A 14940-nucleotide genomic window follows, 5' to 3' on the forward strand; every position below is an offset into this window, starting at 1 on the left:
TGAATGAAAGTTCGCCACCTGCTCAAATTAAGCACTTCATACAACTTTTTAAGCATAAATTCGAAAAAGTTACAGTACACTAAATGGTCTTCAGAATAAACTGTTTTTGTGTATTCTCTTTTACTATTTAGAGCTGTGATTTTGTCACTTTCCCAACTCACATAATTCCTTTGAGCTCGCGCCGCTCACTATTACGCCTCCCACGCGGGCGCTGCACGTGTGCGCAACCTTTGAACGGAGAGCGGCGGGCGCGCGCGCCGCAGCGGCGTTATAAAGGCTGCGCGGGGCCGAGAGGGGGGCATCAGGTGGCGCAGGTGCGCGCAGCTCCGGACAGTGGAACTCAGCGGCAGGTGCGCACACCGGTTCAGGTGAGGGAGTGGAGGAGGGAGTCAGGAATGCTGATTTATTTATTATCTGTGTTTGTCTTGGACTTGAGAGAAAGTGTTTTAGAGATGGTTTCTTTATACCTGTCAGAGATTTCTCTTTAAGTTGCTTCTATCTTGTTTTTTGTGCAGTCATGGCTCCAAGACCACAAGTGGAGACAGATTCTTCTTCAGCAAGCAGTAAGTCATTTCTGTTGGATCAATTATAAACATTTTAAGACAATCTAAGACTTTTGGGACTAAATTCAAAGAGTTCATGTTCTTTGATTTACTTTACATTTTAATTATTAACAGCATGAATGTAATTCCAGTAAATTTTGAAGGAGAAAAGCGGCGCTGCGCCGCTTTTCTCCTTCAAAATCTACTGGAATTACATTCATCCCACTAACTATTAAAAAGTTACAGTATGTTAAAAAGTTTTAAGCATCACTACAAGTGTTAAAGGGTTAAAATCATGCTCAAATGTCTTCCTAACCTCACTCAGCTGTAAATGCAGAAACTTTAATCATTTCTAAAACACACTGACATTTCCTCTCCTCCATCAGAAGATGACAAGTCTAAGTTCAAAGACAAAGAACTGCCACCAGCTTACTCCACCTTGGAGCTGGTGAATGAGCCGAAGGAAGAAGATCCCTGGGATCTCCCCGAGCTCAAAGACACAGGGATCAAGTGGTCAGGTGAGGCCGTGGTCCATTCTGCAGAGCACTGAGGTCCTCAAGCTCTGACTCAATGTCTCCGCGCGTTTGATTCTGGCCAACAGAGCTGGACACAAAGGGGAAGGTTATGCGAGTATTGAGTGCCATTGTCAAGCTGGTTTTGCTGCTCGGACTCCTTTACCTGTTTATCTGCTCTCTGGACGTCCTCAGCTCTGCTTTCCAGTTAGTTGGAGGTGAGGAAAAATACCCCCTAGAACTATTTTAAAGCTTTAATTTTAAAGTTTAATATTTTCCACAATCCTGGTCTTTCTCTTCAAGCTCTGTGATTGTTTGTGTGTCCACAGGTAAAGCTGCTGGTGACATCTTCCAGGACAATGCTGTGCTGTCAAACCCCGTGGCCGGGCTGGTGATCGGGGTGTTAGTCACCGTCCTGGTGCAGAGCTCCAGCACCTCCTCCTCCATTGTGGTCAGCATGGTTTCCTCTGGATGTAAGAAAACACAACTTTGCTCAGCAAATACAAATACAAAGTCAGCATTTTAAGTCAAATGGCTTCACTAAACATAAAAAACGCTCATCTGTATTTCACTTTTCAAGTTTTTCAAATTGGAGCAGCTTAAAGCTACGTTCACATTGAAGTGTTCACACAGGTCTGTCGGTATGAGGGCTGTGGATCGTTGCTCAGGTGGTGATCCGATTCAATTCATGAATCAAGTTCAATGATTCCCGAATCGAACCACAATTCTTACTTTTTGATATGTTTGTTTCTGTCTTTTTATTGGATGTATTAAATCGGCATCATTTCTACCTTTATGAAAAACAGATCAGAATCAACAAAACTGATAAAAAAAAAAAAACACAAAGATTGAGATAGAAAGAAATGTTGTTTGTCATTTTATTCTATTTTATTTTTGTGTCAACCTTCTGTTTGAGTTCAGCATTAATGTAAACGACATAAAAAATAATTCTTGTTTTTGATCACTTAACAATAAAACCTGAAAATTCTCTGCACAGTTTTCTATCTCCAAAGTTCAACAATTTACGTTCTAAGCGTTATATATTGGTGCAGAGCCTGTATGAAGAAAGTTTTTTCACGGCAGAATCAGCTGATTCACGTTGATTACATCCACCTTTCAGCACCGCGAGGCTGCGTTTTCCCCTTCAGAATAAGCTGGAGTTACATTAATTGCATCAACTGTTGAAGAGTTACCATAACCAAAAGAAAGTTTTAAATCGCGAGCACCCAAGCACCCGGATACTCGTTACAGCCCTAGTCACTACCCAGTACTAGCACATCTACCTACAGTTGGAGGAGACTGGGTGTGAAACGACAGACCAACATCGTAAATAAGAAATTGTTTTTAATGTTTTGCCTGGTGAAATAAAGGTTTCAATCAATCAAACGTCAAAGCGGTGCAAATCTGGTGGATTATGCTCCAGACTCCTGCAGACAACGGAAAGGGCCTAATAGTGTGCACTCCTTATAGGCAGTGCAGATACGGGAGTTAGACAATCGGAGTGTAGTTTGTGGGCATCCTACAGGTGTCCTGCAGGCACTTATGTATAACTTACACACCCTGTATATGCAGTAATTGTATGCTGTCAACAAGGGACCTGTACTCACACCTAACTAATGGCTGGAGTGTGGTGTAAGGGCATAAATTATCCTTACAAATATTTCACAATAAACTTACCACATGTACAACAATGGATCATGAGAAGCTTTTACAGTACACCATCTCTTCTGTTGAAGTGCTGGATGTGAAGTCTGCAGTGCCAATCATCATGGGAGCCAACATCGGCACCTCTGTCACCAACACCATCGTGGCCATGATGCAGGCCGGGGATAGGAACGAGTTCCGCAGGTGGACCACAGCAGATCCAGAGGAAAACATCCAGGAGTTGTGACAGACACGCTCACTCTCTGCTGTTTCAGGGCCTTTGCAGGTGCTACGGTACACGATTTCTTCAACTGGCTGTCTGTGCTGATTCTTCTGCCGTTGGAAGCAGCCACTGGCATGCTGTTCAAACTCACACTCCTCATCATTGATTCTTTCAACCTGGAGAGCGGCGAGGACGCTCCCGATCTGCTGAAAGTCATCACAGACCCGCTCACGAAGTCCATCATCCAGGTATCAATGCGTCTTTAATAGAGACACACCCCCAACCCTCAAAAAGGTGTTGAATTAAGAAAAAAGTAAACTTTATTTGTCTTAGCTGGACAAAACTGTCATCGCTGACATTGCAACCGGAGTGCCAGAGGCCAGGAACAAGAGTCTGATCAAAAGATGGTGCAAGACTGAAATGAACACGGTAAGAACAGGAACATGAAGGACATCATGGCTCTGACATTTACATAATGTAACCAAGGAGTTCAGGTTTAGGAGGGCGTGTGATCTCTGCATGTGCTCACACACGTGTGTCTTTCTTCCAGACTTTCTGGAATGAGACGGTGGGGGTCTGCCCAGCCGGCTCAGTCTGCTGGGAGGAAGGAAACCAGACCGTGACCCAGATGAACCAAACTTGGACCAACAACCTGGAGAGATGTACGAGTACCTCCATGCCTGCTTCTTCCTGAGATAGAAGGGCAAAGCAATTAGAATCACCTGATCCTGGAAAGCTCGGTGAAACCTGAGGAGCAGCAGCCTCTTTCACCTAAACCCCCCGATGGGGAGACAATGCCTACCTTTGAGCTGTTACTCTGCCTCAGCTCGAGCCCCTGACCCCTGACCACGCCCCCTCCACCTTTTCAATGGGTCTTCTTGTGCTCGCTTGATGACCAAGACAGTGTAACCCTTTCTTGAGATTTTGATGCCCTTAATTCATTCTCCTGTTATAAAAATAGATTTTTATACTTTAGCACAACTAGCTCTGCATTGTAGAGCCTCTTCTAACCTCGTGTCTCTTTCTACCCTTTGCAGGTAAACACATTTTTGCCAATATTCAGTGGTCTGACCTGGCGGTGGGCCTCCTCCTCCTGGCTCTATCTTTACTGGTCCTCTGCATGTGCCTCATCCTCATCGTCAAACTGCTCAACTCCATGTTGAAGGGACAGGTGGCCGTGGTCATCAAGAAGGTGCTCAACACAGGTGAAGGAAACAAAACCCTCTGCTTCTGCTCCGACCCAGCCTGTTTGATAGTCGGCACATCTGTTCCGTGGTGATGCTTGATGAGCAACACAGGCAGAGTCTTCCTGGTGTTTCTGGGTCGCCTCCAGGTCCAGCAGTCCTGGAGTGGAAGGCAGAACGCTCAGGAACAAAAACTGTTTGGATCAAACATTTATTTTTTTTCTGTTCTTTGTGGTCCGGGATGAGATCAGACTGTTCTCTCTTTGCCGGGTATTCTTAGCAAAAGCAGTCTATTTAAGTGGACTGCAAGTAGTCTATACTAAGGGTGTATTCAGACTGGACACAGTTTGTTCTCTTAAAGTGAACCAGAGTTTGTTTCCCCTGATAATCCAGAACAAATATTTAGACTGAATACACCCAAGCGGACCCTGGTCTGTGACCTCTCTTGAACCCACCTTTCCAGGTGGTCTTAGTTCTTTTCAAACCAGACTGCTCTCTGGTTCACTCTGAGTTTCTTCAGTCCAAATTAGCTTCATGCTCCAACAACTGGACCAAAACAGCCACTGTACCAAGCATTATGGGATATAAACAGAGAAGGAAGGATGCAACCGATGAGACATGACAAACGTGGAGCAATGATGCAACATTGAAATATAGTTAGATGAAAGCCGGCTCATTAGAACAACTTTTAACGTGATACACATTGTTTCTTATACAGTTTTCTCAATAATCTGTATGTCATAAACACTTATCAGAGTACCTTCTCCGTCGTGTCCTCAGTAACTATCTTGAACTATACCTCTACCATACCAAAGTAGCAATAGAAGTGTTGTACTTGACATTGATACAGAGGTTCAAAATCGGGCACCAAAATATAAACTTTGAAAAAGTGAACTATTTATTGCAAATGACTTCCGTTATTCCTTTTCTCGTTGCTTTGCCCTGACGTTCTAATTCCTGGCCAATGACTAAAGAGATCTAAAGTCCTGTGGTTTTGTTTACAAGCTTTGGTTCGAAATAGAAATGTCCAGTTGACGGCATTCTTAATATAGACCAAATGCACGGTTCAGGACTTGTTTCTGACCAAATTAACCCTTGTGCTATCTCATGGGGTCCAGATGACCCTGGCCTTACATTTACGTGTTATCTATCCTATGACAAATGTGAATGAAGGTGGACAGGATTTCATGTCTGCCATGGACACCAGTAAAAATCAGGAATCATTAAAAAAAGGTTCCGGGTGCTGTCTCATGGGGTCCAGATGACCCTACCCCAACATCACCATACCTAGGATAGCACAAGTAAGCGGACTCTGTCTTTGACCAACGGCTCTTTTCAGTCTGAATACACCCAAAAACTGAGGCATTATGCTCAAAGCTTACTTTTTGTACTATCTATATATTGTAAAATGTTCCAATTTAGTCTGAAGAAGTATTCAGTCAGTATACTTCCTTCACTACATATACTGTACATGGTATATAGTATATTTATACTCAAGTGCTGTAAACTTAATAAGATAAACTTCAAGTGTACGACTTTTTGAAGGTATCACTGTTGTTTCTATTTACTTGCAGACTTCCCTTTCCCCTTCGGTTGGGTCACCGGCTACATCGCCATTCTTGTTGGAGCAGGAATGACTTTCATCGTTCAGAGCAGCTCCGTCTTCACTTCAGCCATCACACCCCTTGTTGGTAAGCCATCTGCAGCCATCAAATTGTTCCTCTGCAAACTGAAGCATGTTTTAACTCCAAGTTTCTTTTTTTTTCAACCAGGTATTGGTGTGATCAGCCTGGAAAGAGCGTATCCTCTGACCCTGGGCTCCAACATTGGCACAACAACCACATCTATACTCGCTGCTATGGCTAGTCCTGGAGAAACATTAGCGCAGTCACTGCAGGTGAAATAAGATTACATAATTTACTCTGACTTTTCTATTACAGCCAACTTTATTTACTGTAGCAAAGTATCGAGACATTGGGGAGCAAGATCGCATGCATTCACAGATTTCCAAAATACTAGAATGTCCTGACACTATTTATTAGAAATTTTTAGCAACGTTAATGCCTTTTACACAGATTTTCCTGTACACTATTCATCAATAAACACCAAACTATGCTGGTTAATGTATTATTGACAATCAATACTTCCTATCAGCTAAAAAAAAATAATAAGTTACAGAAAAGTTACACAAAAAACTCTTCCTTTTAGAAGAATGTTTTTAGACTCATGTGGATCTTTTATCTCTCCATTGTGGCTCCATGGCCAAACATGGAATAAGTCAGGGAGGCAGCTGACCCAACCATGTCGACCGTTGGAGTCAGAAGCTCCCTGCTAACGGCTGCCTAACCAAAACTACCTAAACAAAACAAATGAATAAAGCCCACAACTAAGACTACCAAGGTCCAACCCCAAACTAAAATAACAAAACCCGGCAGTGTAAGACTGCTGAGGACAAGGGGGGTGGGGGGACAGAACAAAAATAAATAAATAAATGAAAGAAAAATAAAATTAAAGTAAGGATTATTTAAGTAGCATTTATTTAGTTTAACCAAAAATTAGCCAAAAATGTTAGCATGGTGCTAAAATATTTGCCAAACTCAAGAATAGCCAAAAAACCTCAGTAAATGCTAAATTAGCCAAAAGTGTTAGCATGTTGCCAAAATTTTAGCTAAGGTCAAAATTAGCCCAATAAACCTAAATAGCATTGATGTCCTTAACTTGATGAAAGTTTTGATATCAAATTTGCATAATTTGAAGGAAGTGCACAAATATTTGATGGATTACATGAAAAAAAAATTGCAAAATTGGTGTAAAATTTCAAAAATTTTGTAAAAATGTCAACAATTGCATAAGTAAGGTAAAAGCATTGATGTCCTGAACATGCTGAATGCTTTTAATTGCATAAATTTGAAAAAAATCCTTGATTTTCTTTTGTAAGACAGAAAACAAGACCAATTTATACAATTTTGCAGTAAAATAATTAAAGAATTCAAGATCCAACGTTTCCTTACTACACTGAGTTTTTTTTTTAATCAAAAACATTTTAATAAGCTGTTTGTGCTGTAAACAGTATTTTTATTAACTCGCATTATATTATTTTGTTGTTTTGTGTAGATTGCGCTCTGTCATTTCTTCTTCAACATCTTCGGCATCATAATCTGGTATCCAATCCCCTTCATGCGGCTGCCCATCCGGCTGGCCAGAGGACTGGGGAACCGGACGGCCAAGTACCGCTGGTTTGCCATCCTCTACCTCATTCTGTGCTTCCTGGTCATCCCTCTGTCTGTTTTCGGCCTGTCTGTGGCTGGCTGGCAAGTGCTGGTTGGAGTGGGCGTGCCCATCATCACGCTCATCGTCATTGTGGTCATCATCAATGTGATGCAGTCCCGATCCCCGCGCTTCCTACCCAAGGTCCTCCGGAACTGGGAGTTTTTGCCTAAGCCTCTCCACTCCATGAAACCTTGGGATGCTGCTGTGACTAAATCCACTCTGTTCTGTGGACGATACTGCTGCGGCTGCTGCAAGTGCAGCAGCTGCTGCAGGAAGGACGAGGAGGAGGGCGAAGTCTCCAGGAGGAGCAGCAAGAGTCTAGAGGGGCACGACAATCCTGCTCTGTCCATGGATGGAGACAAGAAAGAAGAGAACACAAATTTCTAACGACGCTGAGTTAGCTGTGTTTGCAGAGTACAGCGATCTGTAACGTAACTGTAATTATGGGCTTTGTGGTTGCTCTTGATTTTATGCTGACATTCTCAGCTGGGAGGTGTGGACACGAGGTGCACATTCTGACTGCTGCTGCACATTTGGGTGACTGAAAACTTGTATTTTTATAGGATATCATGTGTGGAAGGCACTTTGGGTTTATGTCCAATTCTATACATTTCCACCAATGTAGCATGTAAAATGTAATGTTATTTACATAATGTATTTCTCTGTATTTAAGTTCATTTTAATGTTTGTAAATAAAATTTTAAATTTGCTATTTTTAAATCGCTTCCTCATCTCGTTGGTACTTGGTGCTGACTGTTTGTGCTGGTTTTGTAAAAAATCTGAAATCAAAAACCCAAAGTAACTGATAAGTATTCACATTTTTATGGTAACATTCCAAAATTTTTAAAAATGGCAACATTTTTGCTTTAAAAAGTTATAAATGTATTTTAAATAGCATCATTATACATAGATTGAAATATTTCAAAGCTTTATTTGATTCAGTTTTGGAATGAAAGACTAGCAGAGAATTAGAATATAACATGAGAAGATTAAAAAAAAAATAAAAAAAAGGAACATGTTTAGCCTAAATAACAAGTTCCTGAGAACTATGTCAACTTTTCTGCACTCAATGGCTGGTTGGGCCTCTTTGCTTGCATTATTGCATCAATACTCTGTCTTGTAATAGACTCTGGTTTAGCTGTCCTTATGGGTGGATAGAGCAAATCTGTACGACGAGATCGTAGACCACTCAGTGAACCCGCAACGCGAAAATGTTTTTTCTAAAGGCATGCTAAAGGCAACAAATCCTAACAAACACTTAAGGGTAAGATTGAGTGAAGTAGGTGAGACACAGGTATGTCGTGCAGACTTACCAAAACCTGAAGGCCCCCGTATGGATCAACCCTCATACAAGTGCATGTGGCTAAGTCATCAAGATTGATGGAAGTCCATTCACATCTGCTTATAGACATGGTTAGGGCTGGTTTCTTTTGTCTTCTTCTTGACTACAGTCCACAGATTTTCTGTTAGGTTTAGGCCAGGTACATTGCTTGGACAGTCAAGTACAGAAACATTACATTCATGGAAGCAGCTTTTGCAACCTTCAGCAGTGTGTTCAGCTGCCAAGTCCTGCCATAAAATCAAATTAGCATCTCCAGACATCTTCTTTGCAGTATTCAATTTCAATTCAGTTTTATTTCTATAGCCCAATTTCACGATGCAATCGTCTCAGTGGGCTTACTGGTTCTGTACAAAGACATAAAGTGAGTTATAAAATATAAACAGTAGCTGGGGGACAGCTGGGCATGCGAGACGTGCCAGAGGTGAGTCAACAGCCAAGAACAGGAACACCAACGAGCCACCTGGAATCCCTCCCACTTCAAGATGCAAAACAAGCCAGTGACGAGGTCCACTGCCAGGAACAAGAGCACAAACGAGCCTCCTGGAAACTAAAATCTCTCCCGCTCTCTCTGGAGGAGAGTGGTAAAGAAGGAACAACACATGAATCACACTGCACCAACAGATGAATGCAGACTAATTGAAAAATAAATAATAAAGAATAGAGAAGAGGAGAAGTTGATAAAAATGGAGGACAGAGCCCCAGTGCACCATGCTTTCCCCAGCTTCTAACAAGCAACCTTCTAACAACTGTTAATGGAGTTTATTTCAAATAGTAGAGCTCTACAATCTCCTCGTTCGATGCTGCATTGACTGGACTTCAGAAAACGTGGTGATCACCACCTGCAGATGACATCAAATCATCAGTGACTGTGGTAACTTCCCTCTAGACTTATGAGTTCTGCTTCTCTCCTCTTTTTCTTCATCTGTGACCTTGATTTCTAAAAGAAATGTAGACTTTTCCTCCATCTGTAAAGAGAACTTTGAGAAACAGTTCAGTTTTGTTGTCGTTGATTCAGGTAAGACGCTTTAGACATTATCTCTGGTTCTTGAGTGGCTCGAGGAATGTGACATTTGGTATTTATCAGTGTGTGGTAAACAAACAAATAAGACTATTGGTTTAAAATGCCCAACCTAAATTCAATTATTTTACAATTATGTATTTTTTTTTAATTAAACGTGAAAAGCACAATTTTGTTTCATGTTAAATTTTGGACTTTAATGGATGCAGAACAGAAGAAACCGAAGTGATGTGGACAGTTGTGTGCTGGGTTGTTTCTGACGGTGGGTTTTTGCATGAGCACCTCAGACGCAATCGGGACGACACGAGAGAAGCATCGTGTGTTCATTGCTGTTGGCATTTTCTCCTGTTTTCAACAGAAAATCTATTTTGTTGCTTGGACGCCATGCCTGGTGTCGGTAACCAGTGGCTCTTGATGGCTCTTGATGCTTCTTCCTTCAAATCTGTTTTTCTGAAACGTGGTCTGACATTCCAGCATGTTTGGTCTAAATATTAGAGGAATGAGTTTAATTAAATGTTTCAATAATGAGAGATAAACTTTTATGCATATCTATATTCCCTCGGTTCATGTAATCTGGTGAGATCTCGTAAAGGGGTTGGGACATGCTGGGTGTGGCTTGCGGGGAATGTAAAACAATGCCATCCCAGTAATTAAACCTGATGAACTGCGTTCAGCTTTATCATCGGACTGCAGTAGAGCTTTGTTTCATGGCAGCAGTCCAAACAGGGGTTTGTCTTACTAGCCCTGAACAATAACTTTATTTTTACTGTGCTTTTAATTCTTTAAGAAACACTTTTAAGAAGTCTGTAAACTTCTTCAGACTTTGATGTTATCCTTTAAAACTGATCTTTGTTGGTTTTAGCAACCAAAGAGAAAAACAGATAAAACTAAATCTAAAAATGGAAAACCTCAGTGGGTTGTTCTCCTGTTTAAGCTTTTTCAGTTGGATTTATATTAACGTTAAGAGAGGGGTTGATTGTGCCAATTGTAGGAGATTTTTGGTCCAGAATGTATAATAAAAAGTCGGCCTGTGATACGTTAATGCACACGATTATTCAAAAGGAATACAATTATTAATGTAAATTAATCACACATTAAGAAGAAACAGTCCTTCGCTTTGCCGTGGTCGGTTCAGGCTTCCTCGCCGTGCATTAAAACACTTTGTCAAACATGATCCCACTTAAATCAAGGTCACTTACAAAGAAATAAATATTCAATCGGATTTTAGCACTTTAATCTGGCTCTTTTTTTTTGTTTTGGGTCAAATTCGCTCAGTCTGGCGAGTTGTCACGGTAACACGACAACATTGAGTCATTGAGTCCAAAGGATAACGATAAATGCTGATCGTCATGATAGGTTAAAAAAGCATCAGTTCAGGGAGAAAAGTTCGCCTCTTACCGCTTGTTTTTGTCCAGAGGATGAAGGACAGTTTTTTAAGCAGGCTGCACAGAGATATAAATGAGCAACCAGAACTTTCTATTTTTATTTTTATTTTTTTAGGTCTGTAGGTTCTAATGTTTGTATGTATGCATCTTTGTTTCTTGGAGTAAAACTGCAGGGATAAAAATCTTTAGAGTTCTGCTGATCTTATGTCTTTTGTACACACAAATTACACTTCCGGGTTAACACTTGATAAATGTAAAAATTTCAGACAATAAAAATGAAGGAAAGTTTTCTCTCTGGCCTGTTTTTATTCAAAAGCCACATATTGTCATATTAAAGATACATAATAAAACATTGTGACTAATCACAACACAAAAGTGTGATAAATCTGATAAATATTTTTAATTGATTGACAGCATTGACTAAAAATAAACATACATTTTCGTGTGTGATTTCAGATAATAAGTGGTCTACAAATACTTTTTTTCGCAGTCCTGCTACCGTAAGTATTGGATGAAACTCACACCAAAAATCCAGTGATGCTGATTTGACCACAGAAATGTGAACGGCGGCTCATTTGACTGCAGTCAATGTGAAGATACCATCTTCTCTTCTCCAGAACCTGAACTAGACACTAGGAACAGATGAGGGTTTAGTGCATGTGCAGCAGAGCTGTTGATGGAAAGAAGATCATTCATTCAAACAGAGTCTGTCCAAGACAGTTTGATTGATTTAAAAGGAGAAATACTCAGAAATGCAAAAACGAAACAATGTTTTATTACATTTGTTTTCTTTCACTAAAAAAATGCCACACATACATGTTAAAAATTTAAAAAACAGGATTTTTTATCATATAGGGGGCTTTAAAAATAGATCAAAAGATCACTGTACAGGTCTTTAAACATGAATTATATGTACCCTAATGCTACTAAAACTACTGATCAAGTCACAGTCTGATCCCGTCTTAAAACAGTCCAAATTAAACGTGTCCGCTAAAGCAAAGTTCTTTTGTCTGCATGCTGCCACGCCTCCAGGAGCAGCCTCTGTGTCCATGGGGTCAAGGAGCAGTACTGCCTTCAGAGCACAGAAACAAATCAGATCTGAGCTTTTATGTTTATTCTTATCACCTAATAGTTCTTGATAACTCTAATTACCTTTTACTGATGTAGAGGAAAATAGTGGCACAGATGTTTTTGAAGCGGCTGTTGTGCTCTCATCTGGTCCATGCTTGTTATCAGCACTAAACTCTGGATTTCAGGAGCATTTATAACTCGACTTCTACGAACTTTTAACTGCATTTCTCGTACAACCACAAAACACGTACAAGGAAGTTCCACTGTGACAAAAGACGATGTTTGGAAAGCAGATAAAATCCACCTCAGCACACAGCAGAATGTGCAAATATTGCATGAGGTTTTGCTGCAGATAGCACTTTAGGCCACAGCTGATTATTTAGAAGGAGAGACATATTTCAGTTGCTTTAACACCTTTAACACCAGAGCTCAAGTGTTTATATTTTTTGATTTACTATAACTTTTCAATTGTTAACACGATCAACGTCATTCCAGTAAATTTTAAAGGAGAAAAGCGACTCAGTCAAGGCGGGTAATTATACTTTTCCCACCAGATCATTTTATTTCATTGTCATTAATAGCCTGATGTTATCTTACGCTTATTTCTAACTTGTATAATTTTGAAAAAATATATTTTTATAGAGAGAAATATATTGAAAGTTATTGAAGGGTTAAGTTGATTTATTCTGGAATAATATTCCTGCCTTTTTATTATTTATAATTATGTTAAAAATGTATGTGTTTAAAGTTTGAAAAATGGCATTCTACTAGCTTTTTGGAATATTTTGGCATTTTCTAAGATTTTTTTAGACTATTTTGGAATTTAGCGAATATTTCAGCTGCATCCTAGCTGTTTTTAGCCAATTTAGACTTTTTTGTTTTTGTTTTTTAAGGCTATTTTGGAGTTAAGCTAATATTTTAACTACATGCTAGCTGCTTTGGAAATTTGGGCTTTTATTTTTTAGTTTTTAAGCTGTTTTGAAGTTTAGCTAATATTTCTGCAAAATGTTAGCTCTTTTTGGCTAATTTAGCCTTTTTAAAAAAATTAAAGCCATTTTGGAGTTTAGCTAATATTTCAGCTACATGCTAGCAGTTTTGGATAATTTTCAGTTTTTATTTTTTTTTAAGTTGCTTTGAAGTTTATCTAATATTTCAGCAACATGTTAGCTGTTTTTGGCTGATTTAGGCTTTTCTTTTTTTTTTAAGCCATTTTGGAGTTTAGCTAGTATTTCAGCTACATGCTAGCTGTTTTGGCTAATATACGTTTTTTGTGGCTAAATTAGCATTTAGCCAACATTTTAGCTGGCTATCAGCTTCAGTGTTTTCAGCTTTTGACTGTAGTGATTTCAGCTATCATCTTCAGCGTTTTCAGCAATCAATTTCAGCATTTTAACTATCAATTTCAGCATCTACACCTATCACCACTAGCATCTAGAGCAGACAAATTCAGCATACAGCATTCTCACTAGCATTATCGCAGGTAATGCTATACATCTAGTTCATAATTATGTTAAAAAGTTACAGTTTTAAAAGTTTAGTTTTATTGTGTTCAATAAATGTTTATCCTGTTCGGCCCACAACCTAAGGTGTGTTTTGGATTTTGGCCCGGTGTCACTGAATTTGACACCTCCGGGTTAATATGTACTCATCAAAAAACAGAACAGTGTTTATCTTTTTTAAATGTTTTTTATTTTACAAAGAGTTGAGGGTTTGAAATATTAAACTGGATCCATAAAGTCACCCGTCAGACTGAGACCCATTTCTTTCCAGGGAGCTGCTGGGACTCAAGGTCAATCTCTGTACTATCAGCTCATTTGGATCTCTGCATATCAACTCAAGTCAATAAAACCTGGTTTTATCGTCTGAACTATTTCAGGTAAAACTGATTTTATTGTCTCTGAAATCATCAAACTTTTAACCAACATTTTTCCTTTGTCCCTTGAAGGTTTCTAGTTAAAGTTTTTGATTAGATTCTGATTTTTAAAAAAGCAGCACACAGAGTTCATGGGAATAGTAGATTTTTACATAGGAGTTTCTAGCCCAGTCAGTGTTTGGCTCCTGTTTAAAATAACAAAAATATATGATTTTTATAAAAAAATATGAAATTAAATGTATTTTCTACATTAATATTTTCTATTTTTTAAGCAAGTATAATAATTAAATGCAATATATGCAGCTTCACATCTCAATAAAACATTTTTTTTTACTTTAAATTACTTATATAACACCTTTTTAACAGCATTTAATTTAAAAATGTTTTAATTCAAGTCTTTTTATATTACTGCTTACCTCAAATATATAAAATCAATACAAACTCCTACAATGCTGTCAGAAGCTAATTAAATGACTGAATAAAAAAAAATAAAACAAAATTAGGGAAAGTATTTATCACCTTTCAGGATGAAAGGTATAAAAACATATACTAATGAGAAAATGTCTTTTCTGGATAGATGTTATACAGTACATATTTTGAAGTGCTTTTGATCAAAAAAACTATCAATAGAAATATGTAACATACGGGGTTGTAGAAAGGGTTGGGACCACACAATTCTTTTCTTCTACCAACTTCTTTTCAAACACAATGTTTTGTTATACTTTTAATTCTTTTTAACTCTTGCGTTTATTTCCATTTTGTGTTTGAAAAAAAAATGTAACTCCAGAACGTTTTAAAGATCATTTTTATAAGCTTAATGCAAAACAGTAATGTGTCAAATGCTTTTTCAAACTCTAAAATCCAGTTTCACACATA

General features: G+C 38.9%; 1 protein-coding gene and 1 long non-coding RNA gene across 2 annotated transcripts; one reads left to right on the forward strand and one right to left on the reverse strand.

Annotated features, from left to right (window-relative positions):
• Positions 1-279: 279 nt before the first annotated feature.
• Positions 280-8376, forward strand: LOC112150917 (sodium-dependent phosphate transport protein 2B). Its single transcript, XM_024279453.2, has 13 exons — positions 280-368; positions 516-563; positions 929-1060; positions 1144-1272; positions 1384-1527; positions 2791-2902; positions 2974-3169; positions 3255-3350; positions 3472-3583; positions 3959-4126; positions 5680-5796; positions 5878-6002; positions 7220-8376. Exons 2-13 carry the CDS (start codon positions 518-520, stop codon positions 7760-7762), a joined length of 1920 nt encoding a protein of 639 aa, XP_024135221.1. The 5' UTR covers positions 280-368; positions 516-517; the 3' UTR covers positions 7763-8376.
• LOC118598635 lies at positions 3219-3941 on the reverse strand. The gene is made up of 2 exons (XR_004947694.1): positions 3724-3941; positions 3219-3611 (listed from the first exon to the last, which is right to left on the reverse strand). It is a non-coding gene; the product is annotated as an uncharacterized LOC118598635 (long non-coding RNA).
• Positions 8377-14940: the final 6564 nt, after the last annotated feature.

Source organism: Oryzias melastigma, linkage group LG4 (genome assembly GCF_002922805.2).
Source record: "Oryzias melastigma strain HK-1 linkage group LG4, ASM292280v2, whole genome shotgun sequence".
NCBI lineage: Eukaryota > Metazoa > Chordata > Actinopteri > Beloniformes > Adrianichthyidae > Oryzias > Oryzias melastigma.

Excerpts from the sequence above, each read along its gene's own strand:
- LOC112150917 (XM_024279453.2), top strand. The coding sequence starts at position 518 with ATGGCTCCAAGACCACAAGTGGAGACAGATTCTTCTTCAGCAAGCA. Across the intron at positions 3,584-3,958 it reads GACCAACAACCTGGAGAGAT|GTAAACACATTTTTGCCAAT; the intron begins GTACGAGTACCT and ends TACCCTTTGCAG. Across the intron at positions 6,003-7,219 it reads CATTAGCGCAGTCACTGCAG|ATTGCGCTCTGTCATTTCTT; the intron begins GTGAAATAAGAT and ends TGTTTTGTGTAG.